A 19,644-nucleotide genomic window follows, 5' to 3' on the forward strand; every position below is an offset into this window, starting at 1 on the left:
CTGTAACTGCCCCAAGAACAAGATCAAACTCAGAGTACGTGTTCTTGAGGGTTCAAAGTTCTTCACAAATAATATTAACTAAAGTCGAAGTAGGTCATCTTTTTTTGGGCCGAACCACTATAAATCTTTGTCTCTTTCATTTATTACCACATTTATTTATCTTTTCTTTGGCTTATTGTTCATCATTAATTTTCACTTTTGAGATTTTACACACAAAACAACTCTTCATTTATTGCTCTTTCCAAGTTGACGAAAAAATGAGTCAACAAAATAACATTATCATTGTTAAATGTTTGAATGAGTGTTTAGTGGCGAGAATTAATCTTTAACTATGTTTGATTATTAAATTCTTATTTGGTCATATCACTCATTGTTTATATTTAGTTTTTATATTCTTCTAATTTAAAATAATTCAAAATCCCTTTATCTTAGCTTTCTATTATTTGAATAATAAATTAATCTTGTAGGATGAACTCTTGCTACCACTATATTGTTATAATTAGTGAGATGAAAATTAACATAATCAAGTTTGATGCGACAAATGAAACTTATCAGCACCATTGCTCTCTATTGTCCATTATCTTTTCTCACAAGTCTCACATTCAAACCTCTTTGTATGGTTTTGCATCCTTTGGTCTAAAGAATTGATAGGCTTCATAATCACTACAACAAATGCCAATTTGTGACAGTGCTTTACTGACGCAAACTTCTGGCATTTGCGCCAGTGGAGCACTGCCACAAATGTTAAAACGAGTTTTTTTTTTTTTTGCGTCAGTTAGGAATTGTCACATAAAGTATTAACCAGGAAAATTGCAAATGTTTATGCCAATTTCCCTGGCCTATTTTGATAAAAAAAAATAATAGTAGAAACAAAAAAATAGCAGCAGAAACAGAAAAACAACAGTATAAATAGAAAAAAAAATAGTATAAATTTTTAAAACATTTATCTAAAGTTAACATTTGTGATCAAATATACAAAAGTAATTCAGATTTCAAAGTTAATCTATGTATATAGGTACTCTTGTGTTCTAAATTTCTAAGTATTAAACCTACTTAAACTAAAATTTCCTCACCAACTTGCTCATTTGCTAACTGAGATACTCCATAATTGATTCAGTCCACTCATCCCGTATCTCGTTGATTTCGTGAGCCAAATATGGTGTCGTATTCATAAACTAATTAGAAAATATTTAAAATAATAAGTTAGAATTCATCCAAATAAAATCATGAGCGATAGTTTAAATTAAAAATAAAAGGTAAAACAATATCTCATTTTTCAAGTAGGTCTTTGGTCTAGGCTGTGAAATCAACTCTCTAGCAAACTTCATAATGTAAAAGCCACACTTGGTTGGCCCAATTTGGTTTCGACACTATTACAACATAGTTATCCAAATTTAAGTATTATATTTAGCAAGTTATTATAATAAAAATATGTCAAAAACTTTAATATGATAAGTAATATAATTTACTTACCTTCAGAACACAAACTTTTAGAATGACTGACTCTTTTTGTCTTCAGTGTGTATCATATTGATCCAATGCCCTGCACAAAATATTAATATTTACCCAGATATGAGTTTGAAATGAAATCATAAATTAATTAAGTAATATGTCTAATTAACGTGATAATTATCTCCTTGATTTCCGGACGAAAATGTGAGTTTACAGGATCCAAAAAAGCTACCGAATGACTGTGTGGCTGAATTAATACTAACATCCAATGATAGCTACAATAAAAAAAAACTTGTGTAAGATATTTATCAATAAACAAAATATATGAATATAAAATTAAGTTGACTTACTTGTTGTTACAAGACAAATTAGAAACTGTGTCTCTAGCTCCATCTGTGGAAACCGATCGAAGAGATTTTGAGCATGTATATCAATGGTTCTTGCATTAGTGGACACTAAAGCAGGATGCATGAAAGTGTACATATGTTTCAATCCCTTCGTTTTCACTAAATAATCGAGCAAGCTACATATAATTAAAAAAAGTCAATAAACTGTTAAATTTCAAGTTACACTAAATAAACTAAAAGATTATAAACACCATTGTACCTCATATATAATGCTAGCTCAGTCAGTGTGATCATCTCATAGTTGCAAAAGTGGAGGATATCATCTTTCCCTAATAGAGCGATAGTTTGGAATCCAAATACCCTTTCTACAATTAGAATTTCTACCACGCGGTCAGCTTTCCATTTATAAATAATCTTCACCAAACACTACAACATTCTTCTCATAGGCACTTCTGTAGGCTCCTGGGTCAATGCCTCTGTTCTTTTCTTTAATTGTCTTGGTTCTTTAGTAGAGGGTGCAAGTGGCTCTTTCATTTGTTGATTAGTAAGGACCCAATGTTGTGGCCATCCAACATCGTACCCAGCTACTTGTCCAACCAATGTATAACCTTCCATTGTAAGCGAATGTGGTAAACTAGCGTTCTCTTGAATGGCTACCTCAACTCTCACCATTCTCGCGTATATAGTCATCATCATTATTAATGGTGACATCAATAGGCGGTGAAGCAATTGTAAATGTTTCTTGTTCAAGTATAATATTATCGTTCCCAGACTCTTTGATCAGATAATCTTTCGGTTGACTTGTTAGGACAATTGACCATCGGGCATCTACTGGATCACTCACATAAAATACTTGCTTGGCTTGTGACACCATTATAAAGCAACACCATTATAAAGCAGTCAGATTTATGTTCTATTCGGTTTAAGTCCACCAGTGAGAATCCTAAGTCATCTGTTTTGACCTTGTTATCACTTTTCACCCAATCACATGAGAAGAGAGGAATTCGAATAGTCACATAATCTAGTTCCCAAATTTCTTTGATCACCCCATAAAATTTCATATCACATTATATGGGATTTTTATCTTTGGAACTAGATATTTGAAAAGTCTGGGCAATAATAGTAACACCACTATTTTGTGTCTTTCTAATATTATCAGGGTCCATGGTGTTGAATTGAGTACCAAGAATATGATATCATTGATACTTAATTACACTCATTGAAGGAACTCGTGCTATCCATTTTAGTGTTTCAGACACATTGTTTGTGTTGTTATTCAGAACCTAGAATACAATAAAATAAAACAATGTATATTAAATTCTAACAAGCTAAAATAAAATAACACTCAAACAAGAACAACACTAGCATTTTACCTCATTCTCGAACCAAGTACTGAAATTTCAATAATGTTCATCTTGTACCCATTTTTTATTCCGAGACTTATTAGGATAAGTGGTCTTGATCCAATTTAAATATTCTCTTCAAGAAAAATCATTTATATCAACAAACTACATTCATTGCCAATATAATGAAAGAGAAAAATAAGATTGACCATGCATATGTATAGGAACTTACTCGATGTATGGTTGAACATCATCAATATTTTGTAAGACTAGACGATGTACTTCATCTCTATCAGATTTATTTACTTCAGAGAAACATAGAGAAACATAGTCGAACACTCGCAACACCTGATAAGTATTTTGAGCAGAACCCCATTGCTTCTTCAACGATGTAGGTTCAACTATGAAACCCTCAGGTCTACTTCTATTCCCATCATAATCTTTTAAAACCTTCATATACTTTTCAAATGGGTACATCCATCTCAAATATATTGGTCCACACAATTTTACCTCTCTCACCAAATGAACTATTAAATGAAACATTATGTCAAAAAATGCAGGTGGGAAATACTGCTCCAACTCACACATAGTTATCACAAGATTTGTTTGAAAATTGTCCTATTTTGACACATCTACCACTTTACAACAAATAGATTTAAAAAAGAAGCATAGTTTGGTAATTGCATATCGAACTTTTTTGGGCAACACAGAACGAATAGCTACTGGTAGAAGATGTTCAAGTAGTGTATGATGGTCATGAGGCTTCACTCCAACTAAATTCAAAATTTTCATATCTACCAGAGAAGAAATATTTGAAGTATATTCTTCCTATACTTTCACATTCGACAAAGAATGACATACAATTTGTTTTTCTTCTTTAGACAGGGTATAACACGCAGGTGGTAAATAGGTTCATCTCTCACCAACCTCTGGTTGTAACTTACTGCGTATACCCATTACTTTTAAATCCAACCAAGCTTTAATTTCATCCTTACTCCGACTAGAAATATTCAGCAATGTACTAATTAAGTTTTCCGACACGTTTTTCTCAATGTGCATCACATCCAAGTTATGCCGCAAAACCAAATGATCCCAGTATTTAAGCTAAAAAAATAGATTACTTCTTCCAACAACCTGTCGCACCATCTACAACCTCCTTTTTCTTCACGCTAACATTTTTTCTCTTATTTGTATAATTTATAGGCTTACCGAACTTGCATTGGACTTTGTTCAACTTTTAAAAATTGTCCTCCAAGTAATGGTGGTGGAGCCTTTCAAAATTCAAGTTTACCATTGAAGGAATCTGTCCAACTTTGAAATTTATGTTCTTCGGATAAGAACTTTCGGTGTCCCATATAACAAATATTTCGAGAATGTTTTGAATATTCAGAATGAGTTCCCTCTTCACAAATGGGACATGCCTTGTACCCTTTCACACTAAATCCAAAAAGATTACCTAAGGCTGGAAAATCATTAATAGTCCACAACAACACTGTTTTAAGATTAAAATTTTCTTTCCTATAAGCATCATAAGCATTAACCCCTTCATACCACAATGTGCTCAAATCATCAATTAAAGGAGCTAGGTGTACATCAATATCATTTCCAGGTTGTTTAGGACCATATATCAACAAGGTCAACATGGTAAACTTCCTCTTCATACACAACCATGGTGGTAAATTATAGATGACTAGCATTACAGGCCAAAAACTATATTTACTACTAAGGAAAGTGTGTTGATTAATTCCATCAGCAGAAAGACCCAAATGAATATTCATCGGTTCATTGTCAAATTCAGGGCATTTAACATCTACTGTTTTCCAAGCTGGCGAGTCAGCTGGATGTCTCAACTTACCATCATTTACTCTGTCTTTGGCATGCCAAATTAATTTTTTAGCATGATCATCATTTTGGTACAACGGAACCAAACGAGGTATCGGTGGTAGATACCATAAAACCTTTGCAGGGACACCTTTTCTAACTACGTCTGAATTTTTTTTTCTTTTGCCATCTAGACTTGCCACATGTCGAACATGCAATTGCATCAACAAATCTCTTTCGATATAAGATGCAATCGTTAGGACAAGCATGTATTTTTTCATATTGCATGCCTAACGAACACAATGTATTCTTTGCTTCATAAAATGAAGACGCCATTTCATTACCTTCTGGTAATAATTCTCCTAAAAATGCTAACAACTCTGTCATTCCCTTATCACTCCACCCATGTTTGGCTTTTAAGTTATACAACCTAAGTAGTACTGATAATTTAGTGAACCTTGTACAATTAGGGAAAATAGGTTTCTCAGCATCTTCTAAGATTGACTGAAATTTAATTGGATCCACATGTGATTCATATTGTGCATCATCAATCATTTCTACAATATCATCAACTTCATGAACCACATCAAAATACTTATTATTCTTAGATGATCCCTGAGTGACTTTCATTCTTTCTCCTTGCAAAAATCATACTTTATAAGTTTTGTTTATTCCATTCCTAAATAAGTGATCTTTTATTTTAAAAATTGGCATCCTGACAATATTACAACACTTAACACAAGGGCAATGAATACTATTAGGAGATTGAGTATTTCTTGCATAAAATTGCAAGAAAAATTCAACTCCATTCCTATATTTCACAGATAACCTATCCGCTGACATCAAATCTCTATCCATTGTCAAACTTCACAAAAAAAAAATTAATCAAACAAAGCAACAAACATTAATAATTAGGTTCGTGGATTACCTAATTGACAAGTAAATAAAGAAAACAATATGTCCAAAAAAATTGGGCAGCATTTCCCCTATTGCTATCACATTTCCCAAATTTAAAACATGCATGTATACAACACATGATATACACAAAAGTATTCAACAAATCAATCAAACATGCATAATTCTCATATTACTAAATCTATAAAAAATTTGGCAGCATTTTCCCTATTTCTATCACATTTCCCAAAATTTAAAACTTATATTCATCACATAAACACAACAAACTAATTAATTAATCAAACATGCATAATTACAACCTTATATCACCGCAGCACACAGTCCCAGAACCTATCTCTTCTATATTATAATTCCTACATTCCACTAGGTTCAATATCTTAATTATACATTAAAGTTTAAAATATTACCTCTAATATAAAATGCTCCAAGGTTTGACCTCACCAACAAAGTTGTCAACAAAATAGCTATTCAAATATAAAAAAAAACAAAAAAAAAAAAAAAAGTTGACAAAATATAAAGAAAAATATATTAAAGCTATATTGTAACTAAATAAACAATAAAGTGCTTAAAGAAAACAAATAATTTGTTATAAATACTCATTTAAATACTTAAACCTGAAATAAAATATATATTTTTTAAATGTTAACAAATCACATAAAAAATCTACTGAAAATATCCTAACTAAATCAATAATGAAATATAACTTTAAGAAAACAAACAATTTAATATATACATATTTAAACAATTAAACCCAAAATTTAAAAAGTCAACAAAATATAAAAAAAAAATTTACTCAAAATATTAAAACTAAATAATTAATAAAGTGGAACTTATACAAAATATATAAATTAATATATATACATATTCATTTACATAAGTAAATCTAAAATTAAATTAAATTTAAAAAAATTTGAAAAAGTTAACAAAAAATAAAGAAGTTATAATAAAAAAATAAATATTAAAATGCAAAGTTTAAACCTAAAACAATTACATAATCATCAATATAAAATATCTAAAAATTAAAAAATCTGAAATATAGTCAATTTATAAAAAAAAATCACAAAAATTAAATTTAAATCATAAAAATTAATAAAATTGCACTTACTTATAGTAATTGAGCAATGTGAGTTCTTGAAGTTGAAAACCTCAAAAAACTAAGAACGTTTACGGTTTTTCGAACAATAATCTTCAAAAATACAAAAGCTATACAAAAAAAACTATGTATAAGGTTCATAAACACATATATATATATCATTTTTACATTAAAATTGAAAAAAGAAAAGAGAAAAACTCACCAAAATGAGGGAAAACTCATCGAGGCACCGCTGAAATTTCTTCAAAATCGTGTATCTGTTTTTTTTTTTCTGAAAGTTTTAGGTCAATGCCTGCTAGGCTCGAGGACGAAGATGGTTATATTGTTAACGGGCCAATTGCGTCAGTGGCCCACTGATGCAAATGGTCCCGTTAACAGCATGGCACTGATCACTACAAAAAAGGAGACTTTTGCCGGCGCAAATTTGCGTCAGTAAAAGTATGGTTTTGCGCCGGCAAAGAATCGTGTCGTATCTCCGTCGCTAATTTCACTTTTTCCGACACAAATATAATGCGCCGGCAATGGCCTTTTTTGGCAACGAAAAATTACGCCGGTGAAAATATGGATGCGCCAGTAAAAAAATCTGTTACGATATTGTGGAAAACAATTTTAGCGGCGCAATAATGTGCCGGCAATAGTTTAATTTTTTAGTGGTGTATTTTTGCGCCGGTAAAAGTGTATATGTGAAGGTAAGATTGAAACTTTTTGCCGACGTAATTTTGCGCCAATAAAAGTATTTTTAAAATAATAATTTTTATTAAATTATTAATATTATTTTCAATATATTAATATTAATTAATAATTTTCAATTTTAATATATTAATAATTATTTAATTTTTTAGTAATATTATTTAATTAGAAATAAAATTAAAATTAAAATTTTATAAATAAATAAATAAAAAATTACAACTATTAATATTTATTGTCTCCACCAAACATGAAAATATAAAAGTAATTTAGTAAATTAAATGTCTCATAAATTAAATTTTAAATAAATAGAAAAAAAGTTCTACAAATGAGTACTGGCCGCCTCATCATTCCCGCCCCCGTTAGCATCATCGTCCTCATCCGAATCCTGGTCTGGTAAGTCAACAGTAAAACCAGGAGTCAATTGACCAACCTGCTTCAACAAAGCACTGAGCAGGAGATCTTGACGCCATTGACGACTCTCAAGTTTAGTCGTATGCTTCTTTAGGTTCTGATTTTCTAGCATAATGTCCTGATTTTGCTGCAAAATGGTGTCCACTTCAGGTGGCAATTGCCCGGACATTTGAGAAGTTGACGAAGATGCTGCCCTCTTTGCGCCAATTGCCTTCAACCTAGGCAACCCCCCAAACCCTTTCTTATAACGCGAGCGGGGTCCAAGGACATCTGTGACAATATCCATATCAGGCGGGAAATGACCGTCGACATTATCGCCGACACAAGAAGCAGCAGATGATGCAGGGGCCGTACTCTGCGATGCTCGATGTTCGGTCATCTCATTCTGCACAATAAAAAGCACGTATTTCGAATTCCATTATAACATTATTTGAAAACCTAACTTATAAAATTTTAATATAACAACATATAAAATATAACTTTATTATCTATCTGCCAACATCCTATCATTAATGACTGCAGACCAGTGATTGAAAAAGAATGTAATTAATTTTGTTCCCGTATCAGGGAGCAAGTGGGCTAAAGTAAATTTGGTCATGAAAATCCATATCTGAATGACAGTCATGAAGATGTTGTTGATATATACAGTAAGTGCAGTTAATTCCATTAATGGGGAATTTACGTCTCCAAACATATATATCAACTACATTTGCATGTCTCTCATTCAGATATGGATTTTCATGACCAAATTTACTTTAGCCCGCAAGCTCCCTGATACGGGGACAACATTAGTTACATTCTTTTTTTATCTTAGTCCACAATCATTAATCATAAAAATATTGGCACATAGATTATAAAGATTTCATTGTTAAAATTTTAATTAATAATTAATAAATAATTACTAATTGACAACAACCAATTAATAATTAATATTTATTAATTATTTACTAAACTTTTTTAAAGTTAAATGATCATAAATTAGTTAAGGTTATGCAACTTACATGTTTTGTCGCCGCTGCATCACTAATCCACTTATCCTTCTTCTTGTGCAGGTGCTCGAATGTGTCGATCATGCTCGGGAGCTGGGCAGTAGATGGGTCCATCTAAAAAAGCAAATTATTTAAACATTGTGACATTTATAATATTTTCGTAAATGTAAGGATATAAGTTATTATAATTTACGTGATCATAAACATGGGCAACGATGGATTTGGAACCGTGTCCTCCTGGTATGGTCATTTTAGCTCGAGCTTCTTTATTTTTCTTCGATATACGCTTCAAAAAGAAAACAGTACTCATTAATCTAAATTGTAATTTTATAATTAAAAATTAATGTAAAATGTACGGCATACTTGGTGAGAATCAGAAGCCCAAAAATCACACAGAATTGCCCAATCAGAAGAAGTGATCGACACAAAAGGTTTTGACTTCGCTCTCTCATTGTCCACCTCTCCTCCAACATCTACCCAGTGTTTCTTCATCGTGTGGCACCAATCAGTCAGATGTTTTTGCATTTGTCTTACCATGGCATCGTTGATTACTGGATTGTCTTCTAGATAAATGAATTTTTCCTAAAATCACAATTAAAATTGGAATTTGTTAAAATATTATGAAGATAGACAAAATATTTAATAATGAGTTATTAAAGGTTTAAAGAATGCTTACAGATAGTCTCTTTCGAATAACTTCGATATCAGCTGGTTTTACTTGTTCCCAAGCTAGTGTAGTTGGGGGTACGATGCTACGCAAATAACGAGCCATGGAATTGTTGAACCACTTGCCGTACTTTTGAATAGCTTTTCCAGTTTCTTTATCAAACTCTACTTTCACATGAGTAACTTTTTTTATGGCCAGCTCCTTCTCGATATTGGCACCGTAATAAGCTCCCCTGCCTCTCTTGGAGCCACCACCAGTGTCATTACTTGTTTCGGCCATTCTACATTAAAATATTCATTAATTAACTAATTCAAATTATGTATGTCTGTTGTTTTTTGTTATAAAATTAACATTTATTCATTATGGTATTTCCAAACCTACCCTATTCCGACCTAGTGGATCCCTTGGAGATAGTAAGGATTCATGTACTTCTCCTCAATTTTTTAAAATGTTTCTCAAACATTTTTAAAAAATGAGGAGCAGTACATGAATACATTGTCTATCCCCAAGGCATCCACTAGGTGCATCACTATTATTTTTTGTTATTGAATTAACATTTTATTACTTATTGTCTTTCCCAACCTACCATATTCCGACCTAGTAGATCCCTTGGAGATAGTAAGCAGACATGTGCGACTACCCACTTTTTCAAAATATTTCATCAAACATTTTGAAAAAATGAGTAGCAGTACATGAATACATTGACTATCCCCAAAGCATCCACTATGTGCATCACTATTGTTTTTTGTTATTGAATTAATATTTTATTACTGATTGTCTTTCCCAACCTACCCTATTCCGACCTAATAGATCCCTTGGAGATAGTAAGTAGACATGTGCGACTACCCATTTTTTCAACATATTTCATCAAATATATTGAAAAAATGAGTACCAGTACATGAATACATTGACTATCCCCAAAGCATCCAATAGGTGCGTGTGTACCTATATCTGATACTATCATTAATTAATGATAATAAATAAAGTTTTCATTGAATTAAATAAAAAGTTACATACACTTGTTTAAATTACATATCACTGTCCTCATCATCACTAACTACAACATCATTACGAACATCACTATCACTATCACTATCAACTAGAACATGATCGTCATCCTCATCGTCTTCATACTCGGCCAACGTGTCGTCTTCAAATTCAACTTCATCATCGACAACAAATTCATCTGAACCTTCGCCAACAAAATCATCAACGTTGTGCACTTCAGTAGCATTGACATCAACCCGATCATACTGAAGATTATCAAAAATTGGAAGTTCTACCCACAACTGAAATGAAGAAGAATTAACTTCTTGCAATATTGGTATATCATTTGTGGTCTCAGTATCATCAACATCGGAATTTGAGAAATCCCATACATTCCTTGGAATGTATTCATTAACGAGCCTCCAATCATCCCCATTTTTCACATCTCGAAGATAATACACCAACTTCGCTTGAGATGCGAGAACGAAAGGATCATCTTTATAACATTCTTCTTTCACATATACGCTCGTAAAATTGGATTCCACTTTAATTCTACTTGTATTGAACCATCTACACTTGAATAGGACAACACTGTAACCCATCAAGTAGGACAATTCAATTACTTCTTCCAAAACTCCATAGTAGTTCACTCCTTCCTCACTTGGCACCATTACACCGCAATTTTGTGTTTTAAGCTTCATATCACGACCACGAGTCACAAATTTCACACCATTCACTATCATCCCTGGATATGAATACACGGTGCCGCTTGATTTGTTTGCGAGAGCATACAATTCATTATTTACTTCAGTAGGTGTTGACTCATGCAAACCGTTCACCTATCAACATTAACATTGAAAGTTAGTTTTGGATTGACTAAGTGGGGTTTCAGAAAAGAATTGACTAATATACATACTCTTTCTTTGAACCACTGAGGAAAATCAGTTTCTTGTTGAACTTCAAGATTCGAGCCCCCCGTCTTCTTAATTCATCCATATGCTCACTACAAATGAACAAAAAAACTATGATTTTGGCATTTACTCGGTATATAAACCAAACATAATTATTGAAAAAATACTAGAAAACACACCTAAGGTACTCCTTAATTTCGGCACAATTGTTCAAGATATACCACTCAGCCTTTTGCTTTAACTGCGGATTGAGGAGCATACTTGATTTCTTACCAAATGGACGACCAACAGCCTTATAAATAGAATATTCCCGATTTGGTTGGGATTCAACGCGATCGTCATTCCTCTCAGGTCGATTGAATCGAGTCTCAACCCCCCACAGGTACATTGACCAAAAGGTTAAAGCCTCGTTCTCCACGTAAGCTTCTGCGATTGAACCTTTTGGACGTGCACGATTTCTTACATACTGTTTATAAACTCCCATCGAATGTTCAATGGGATACATCCACCTAAAGTGCACGGAACCGCCAAGAATTGCCTCTTTCGGAAGGTGCAAAACCAAATGCACCATAATGTCGAAAAATGCTGGAGGAAATATCATTTCCAACTTGCATAAAATGGTGATAATGTCTGTCTCCATCTTCTCAGGGTCTTTCACATTCAAAGTCCGTGCACAAAGTTTTTTGAAAAAACCGCACAACTCAATAATTGGCATCCGAACTTCCGGAACCAAAAACGACCTAATTGCGGCGGGCAACAACTGCTGAAACAACACGTGGCAATCGTGTGATTTCAACCCAGTTATCTTGCCATCATTGACATTGACATTCTTCGAAAGGTTTGCAGCAAAACCGTCCGGGAATTCAACTGACTTCACAAATTCACAGAAAACTCGACGCTCCGGGACACTGAGGGTGTAACTGGCGTGCGGTTTCTTCCACTTGTTTCCCTCTTTGCGGAGGTGGAGTTTTTCCCTAATTTTCATGTCTGCTAGATCAAGTCTTGCCTTGTCAGTTTCTTTAGATTTTCCCTCTAAGTTCAACAAAGTTCCCAAGACACTGTCGCAAACATTCTTCTCAATGTGCATTACGTCCAAATTATGCCTCAACAATAACTCCTTCCAATAATCAAGCTCGAAAAATATGCTCTTCTTCGACCAATTAAGTTCAATCGGATCCCTTTTGCGTTTCACACCACCAAATTCTTTGTGTTTCCCAGGATGTCTAATCAGCAAATTCTCTAATTGCTTCAACACATCATCACCGGAGTAATGTTTCGGTGGTGGCCTGAGTTCCTTGTTACCGTCGAATAGTGCTCGTTTGCTCCTCCATTCATGATCCATATCAAGAAATCTCCTATGGCCAATGTATGCAATTTTACTTCTAATCCCTACAGAGGGAGTTTCTTCATTGCATGTGGGACACGCCTTGTACCCTTTTGTGCTCCACCCAGACATCATAGCATAAGCTGGGTAGTCATTAATGGTCCACAAGATTGCTGCACGCATATTGAACAAGGTACTATTGTATGCATCTCTTGTCTCGACACCATTCATCCATAACTCCTTCAACTCGTCAACCAAAGGTCTCATATAGACATCAATATCTTTTCCAGGTGAAGAAGGACCTGGAATAAGAATAGACAACATTAATGACTGTGGTTTCATGCACTTCCACGGCGGCAAGTTGTATGGGACAAGTATCACAGGCCACATGCTGTAAGAGTTGCTCATGTTCCCAAAAGGATTGAAACCATCTGTAGCCAACCCAAGCCTAACATTTCGAGGTTCGGTTGCGAAAGATGGGTACAACTCATCAAGGTGCTTCCATGCCTTACTGTCAGCGGGGTGCCTCATCACACCATCTTCCCTTGGCCTTTTAGAATAGTGCCATCTCATATCCTCTGCAGTATATCTGGAACTGTACAGCCTTTTCAATCTCGGCGTCAACGGAAAGTACCGCATGACCTTATGGGCCACTTTCTTCCCGTTCCCACGATTATCTTGCCAGCGACACTCACCACAAACCGGACAGAATTCCAAATTCGCATTCTCCTTCCAAAACAGTGCACAGTCATGCTTGCAAGCATCGATGGACTCATATCCCAATCCAATACTCCGCAACTTTGCCTTCGCCTCATAGTTAGACTTAGGTAAAATTGTTCCGTCAAGCATATCGTCGACTAACAATTCCAGCAAACCATCAAAGTAATGATTGCTGCACTTGTTAATTACTTTGAGATGCATCAGCTTCACCAAGAAGTTCAACGCGGAATACTTTCGGCAACCCGGGTACAGTTCACTTGACATCTCCTTAAATAAATTGTCATACTTGTCGCGATGTTGAGGATCATCTTGGGGAGGATCATTATAGTTTCCAGTGGGAACGTCATCTTCAGCGTAAACATCCTCCAGGATATCCGCTATCTCATCTCTATCATGATCTCGTACCACAGCTGGTGGCGACGGCAGCGCCTCTCCACGGTAATGCCACACTTTGTAGGACTGTACGATGCCATTGTTGAATAAATGCATCGAAATTGCATTTATAGGCTGGAACTTAACATTCCCACATTTCTTGCACGGACAGCGAACCAAACCCCGATCGTTCAACTGATTTTTGGCGATATCGAAGAACTCCTTAACACCATTTCTATACTCCAGAGACCAACGATTCCTCGCACTCATCCAGCTCCTGTCGCTCGCCATCTTTAAGCTAAATAATTAAGAAAATATTAATAATTGTCTTAAAATGAGGGAAATGATAGTCAAAGTATTTCATGACTGTTTGTCTCCCTAATTATCACTAACTGATAATAATATCCTATCTCTGGCAAAAATAATTATTTATAGAGATATTTCCGGCTAAATTACTCAAACTTACAACTTACTAACACTTAAATGACACGTGACACCACATGATTGGTACACATTATTATTATTATTTTAAATAATTTTTCATAAAAAAAATCATTTTTTATTTTTTATTTTTTTTAAAAAATCCAATTTATTGTTTTCCAATTTAAAGGTAACAAAAAATAAATTTTTTTTTCATTTTTTACAAAAAAAAAATCAAATTTGCTGCTTTTAATCAATTATATAGGATTAAGTAAAAAATATATTTAATCTTAAATTATTGCTTAGATTTTAAACAAAATTACTTAATCTTTAATTGAAAACAAGTAGACAAAATGATAAATAGGAAGATTTTAATAATAATAATAATAATAATAATAAATTAAAAAATTTGAGGATATTAACAATATAAAATGAAATTTAAAAAAAAAATGTATTTTTCATACTTAATCTTAAGTTGAAAATTTTTTTGAATTTTTTTTAAAAAAATGTAAATTTTATTTTTTTGTTAAATTAAAAAATATTTTAAGAATAATAACAAATTTTATCAATCATGTACTGCCACGTGTCCGTTGACTAGTCTACTTTAACATTTACTTATTTATTACTTTTAATTTAAAATTAATTTAATTATACATTAATCTCCATTTTGTAATTTTTTATTAAATTCTTTAATTTGTATTGGATTATTTACTTAATCAATAATAATTTTATTATATTTATATTTTATTAAATCATTTATATTTTTAACTTTTTCAATTACAAAACATCTAATATTAATGTTAAAATTAATTATTAATTATTATGATTGGTAATTTTATTTTATTTAAATTATAGTTAAAAATTATTTTTTTGATGAATTTTTAATTATACTTAAATTTTTATTTAATTAATTATTAAACTTTTATTAATTTTACTAACTCCAACAAAAATTGGGCAGCATAACGACTATATTTCAAACTATCCCAAAAATTGAAAAACCTACAAATTAAACACATATATAACCAGAATAGTCCCAGAGCAATATACAGAATATTCTTATAACATGCACAACATAAACCAAGATTAATAACATATATCAAATCTTTTTATATCAGTAACATCAAAACAATTTATTTAGTAAATATTTATAAACAAATAATATTTAATATAAAAAATATAATATATATTTTTTTAATATACATAATCTAATCTATTTTTTAATATACATATTAAGCATTAAAATTAAAAAAATATACATTCTCAAATCAAATTTTTTTTAATAAATACTAAAATTATATTTTCTTTTTCATTATTAATATCATTTTTTTAAAACTACACATTTATTTATTTTTTAAACAGAAAAATATAATTATAATAACAAATATCACACACATACATTTATATTAATCAATTTTCTAAAAAAATTTAACATTAAATAAACATATATACACACCCATTTACAGAAATACATAAACATATATCCATATACAAACATATATACAGATATATAAAAAAAAAGACAAATTTAAGTATATATATATTCGGATATAACTAATATATATAAATATATACATATATATATTCGGATATAACTAATATATATAAATATATACATATATATAAATTAATATATATATATATAATCAGATATAAATATATATATATAAACATATATAAATATATATATATAAACTAACCTTTGCACTTGTTTCACCAAGAGAGTTACAACACACCTGTTCATAGGGAGAGAATAACAAAAAAAAAAAAATACAATTACAAAACATAATATTGAGAAAAAAATCCAAAAATGTTAAAAAATTTCTCATTTTACTAACTTTGAGAGATGCTTCAATATATAACTTGAGCCACGGCGTGGGATTATGCGACACCGGTGGTCGGAGACTATCACAGAGGAGAGAGAGAGCTTTGCTTTAACAAACACAGAACTGAAATGGGGAAGAAGGAGGCTGCGGCTGTGATATATCGTTACGACTTTTGCCGGCGCGTTTCGTTGCGCCGGCAAAAGTGTTCACTAAACCCTACTGCAAAACGACATCGTTTTAGTTATTACGACTTTTGCCGGCGCATTTTTTGACTTTTGCCGGCGCAACGAAACGCACCGGCAAAAGTATACCCACCTACCTTCTTTGAAACGTGTGTAAATTTAAAAAACACGTTGACTTTTGCCGGCGCGTTAGGTGAAAGGCGCCGGCAAAAGTTTGTGGGTTTTTTCAAAATCCGATGGTACTTTTGCCGGCGCAAATCGTAGTGGCGCCGGCAAAAGTTATGCAATTTTTAAAACCCACTACATTTGCCGGCGCAACCCCTAAATGTGCCGGCAAAAGTCACCTGTCCCGGCGCAAATTTGCGCCGGTGAAAGTCGTTTTTGCCGGCGCAATTGCGAATTGCGCCGGCAAAGAGCTCCTTTTTTGTAGTGGATGTAAACGGTCCTGTTTAACGCCGTTAGCATACGTACTGACGCAAATGCCCCTGCATTTATGGCAGTGCTCAATTGCCACAAATGCTAATTCTTGGTCAACAGTGTCAGTCAACTGCATTGACTGACACAATTGCCATTTTTTGTAGTAGTGAATGGTCTTAAGCATACTAGTCACACTTCATATGAAATAATGAATCAACAACAATACATGTTCCCCAAAAGCGAAAGAGTAAAAGTTTGAAAGTTTGAACTTTAACTCTTTCGTCTTTGGTGAACATCTGGTGTTGTTGATTCATTTCATTGTAGCAAATTCACTAACACTTAATATGCAGCCTAGACATGTTGAGAGATCGACACCACTACACAGCATCAGTTTAAATTGAATATAGATGCTTCAATTTGCAGCAGTTTTTGGCGCTATTATTCGTAATTCTAAAGAGGATGTTATGACAGCATTCTCTTAAAAAAAATCACGGCTCTCACTCACCCATATGTTTTGGAAGCTCGAGCTTCCTTTGATAGTTGAATATGGGCATACGACATTAGGCTACCTTTTGCAAGTAATGGAAACAAATTGTTTATCTGTCGTCTAGGAGCCATACAATAACAAATGTTTTATTGATGAATTTCGTTTCTTGTTATCTACAACTAAAACTTTCTTATCTAATTTTCCTTTCATGTTTTGTTCTTATAATTCACAATAAAGTTGGTTGGATAGAGGATACTACGTGCCTTATGAGCTCTCCTATTATACTGGATTTTCTTTAATGAATAACAATGATGTTTTTTTTTTATATCTAAAGTATAATCTAACCAAAATATGATTCAAATATATTTGGAATGTACCATTTTATATTTTATTGTTTGTTTTGATTTTTTTTTGAAAAAAAAAACTTCAGAGAGTTTTGTTCCAATTTTAACAACTGGGTGATTTTTTTTTAATATAGAAAGTATAACCCAAATAAAACGTGATTCAAATATATAAAGAATGTAATATTTTAGTATTTTATTGTTTATTTTAGAAATACCTTATATGTTATTTTATTATAAAAAATATATTTACCAAAAACAGTAAAAATATATCCTTTTAAACCGATTTACTATATACAAATACTAAAATAATATTAATTAAACAATTGTTTCCAAAACAAAAATACTACAATATTATATTCTCAAATATATTAGATACTCATTTGCAACTTACTCAATTTACAAGTAAGAGAATAATCCATGAGACGTTTTTTTGTGAGAAGTACCAATGAAAGAAAAAAAAAACACAAAGCATCTAGGGGACATAAACATGTACAAGTACGCGCTTGTAGATAGATGGTGATAAATACAAGAACCACGTTATAGTGTTTATTAATTATTGCACAATCTGGCTGGGCTGGCTTGGCTCCTTCTTCCGCGTTATAAGATCTGACGCGTCGACGCTCCTACCTAAGGATGAGAGTGACTCTCCACTCCCAATAATTGATTGAGTCGGTCACATTCCTATTTTAGATTTTATCTTACTCCAACGCAACGGCTCTTTTTTGTCCTCAAAGCCAAACCCAAAGCCCTTCATTTCATTATTCATCACCAAACTCTTTGACTCCTTACCCAAAAACCCAATTGCGACCTTTTCATTTTTCACTTTCGTATCTCTCTTTCTCATTAATTTCCTTTGCTTTAACTCCCAAAGCGACCTATTCCAAATACCCATATCATTATATTACGCAATTGATTTGTTTTTATATACATATACACACTCATACACATTGGAGACACTCTTGTATTGCTACCTACTAATTGTTGTTTGAGCTTTTCTCTCCTCTTACCTTTTCCGGCAGTAATGGATTGCTTTGTGTTGCCAGTAACCATATTCAAAAGCAGGTGCATGGGATCCCGGCAGAGCTACCAACCTTTGGCCGACGAAACGTTTGGTGACCAAGAAAATCAAAATTCGGTGATTGTGGTGGTGGGAAAGGAAAAGAGGGAGTTTTTGGTGGACCCTTTTGTGTTAGAAGAAAACCCATTTCGAGTTTTGATCGATACGATGAATAAAGACAAGAACAAGAGAGTGCGGAATGATTTTTTTGATCTGAAGAAGAAGAAGAAGAGGAAGGTTGTTTTCGTGGATGTGGATTCGATTTTGTTCGAGCACATGTTGTGGCTTATGCATAATGATTGTTCTTCTTTGTTTAACCTCAATCTTAAGGAGATTATTGATTTTTATTCTCAAGATAATTAATCATATAGAATTAAGTTATATATATATATATATAACAGAAAAGTAATATTTCTCTGTTTTCTACTCATTTGGGTCTTTTGCAAGGATTTTTTTAATCTGTAAAGATTGTGTATGATAACTTTGTCAGAGTAAATGAGAACAATATAACAAATACATTATTACTAATATTTAGTTCAGAGTAAATGATAACGATATAACAAATGCATTATTACTAATATTTAGTTCTCAATTGTTAACAAACAGTTTTTGTTCTTAATTCCATCTTTTTTATTATATGTATTGATTGATACAAAAGTAGAACGTGTTATATTATTTAGCAATAATATCCAAAACAACATAAAAGAGGTTTTAGTTTAATTGTTTATTTGGAGAAGACAACCTTTTGATGCTCTTCTTGACTTGTAAGAGTTTTGCATGCAAACAATGCTTTAATTTAATTGGTCATTCTACTTTCCTTTAGGGAAAAGTTTGGTTCCTTCGGTCTGAGAAGGTCATCGATTACGGAGGAC

At 32.5% G+C, this 19,644-nt stretch overlaps 1 protein-coding gene across 1 annotated transcript; it reads left to right on the forward strand.

Moving 5' to 3' along the window:
* Positions 1-18,446: 18,446 nt before the first annotated feature.
* Positions 18,447-19,300, forward strand: LOC133777898 (uncharacterized). Its single transcript, XM_062217658.1, has one exon. It carries the CDS (start codon positions 18,737-18,739, stop codon positions 19,133-19,135), a length of 399 nt encoding a protein of 132 aa, XP_062073642.1. The 5' UTR covers positions 18,447-18,736; the 3' UTR covers positions 19,136-19,300.
* Positions 19,301-19,644: the final 344 nt, after the last annotated feature.

This window comes from Humulus lupulus, chromosome 5 (genome assembly GCF_963169125.1).
Source record: "Humulus lupulus chromosome 5, drHumLupu1.1, whole genome shotgun sequence".
NCBI lineage: Eukaryota > Viridiplantae > Streptophyta > Magnoliopsida > Rosales > Cannabaceae > Humulus > Humulus lupulus.

Bases quoted from the DNA above. Each gene is read 5' to 3' on its own strand.
- LOC133777898 (XM_062217658.1), top strand. From the start codon at position 18,737: ATGGATTGCTTTGTGTTGCCAGTAACCATATTCAAAAGCAGGTGCATG.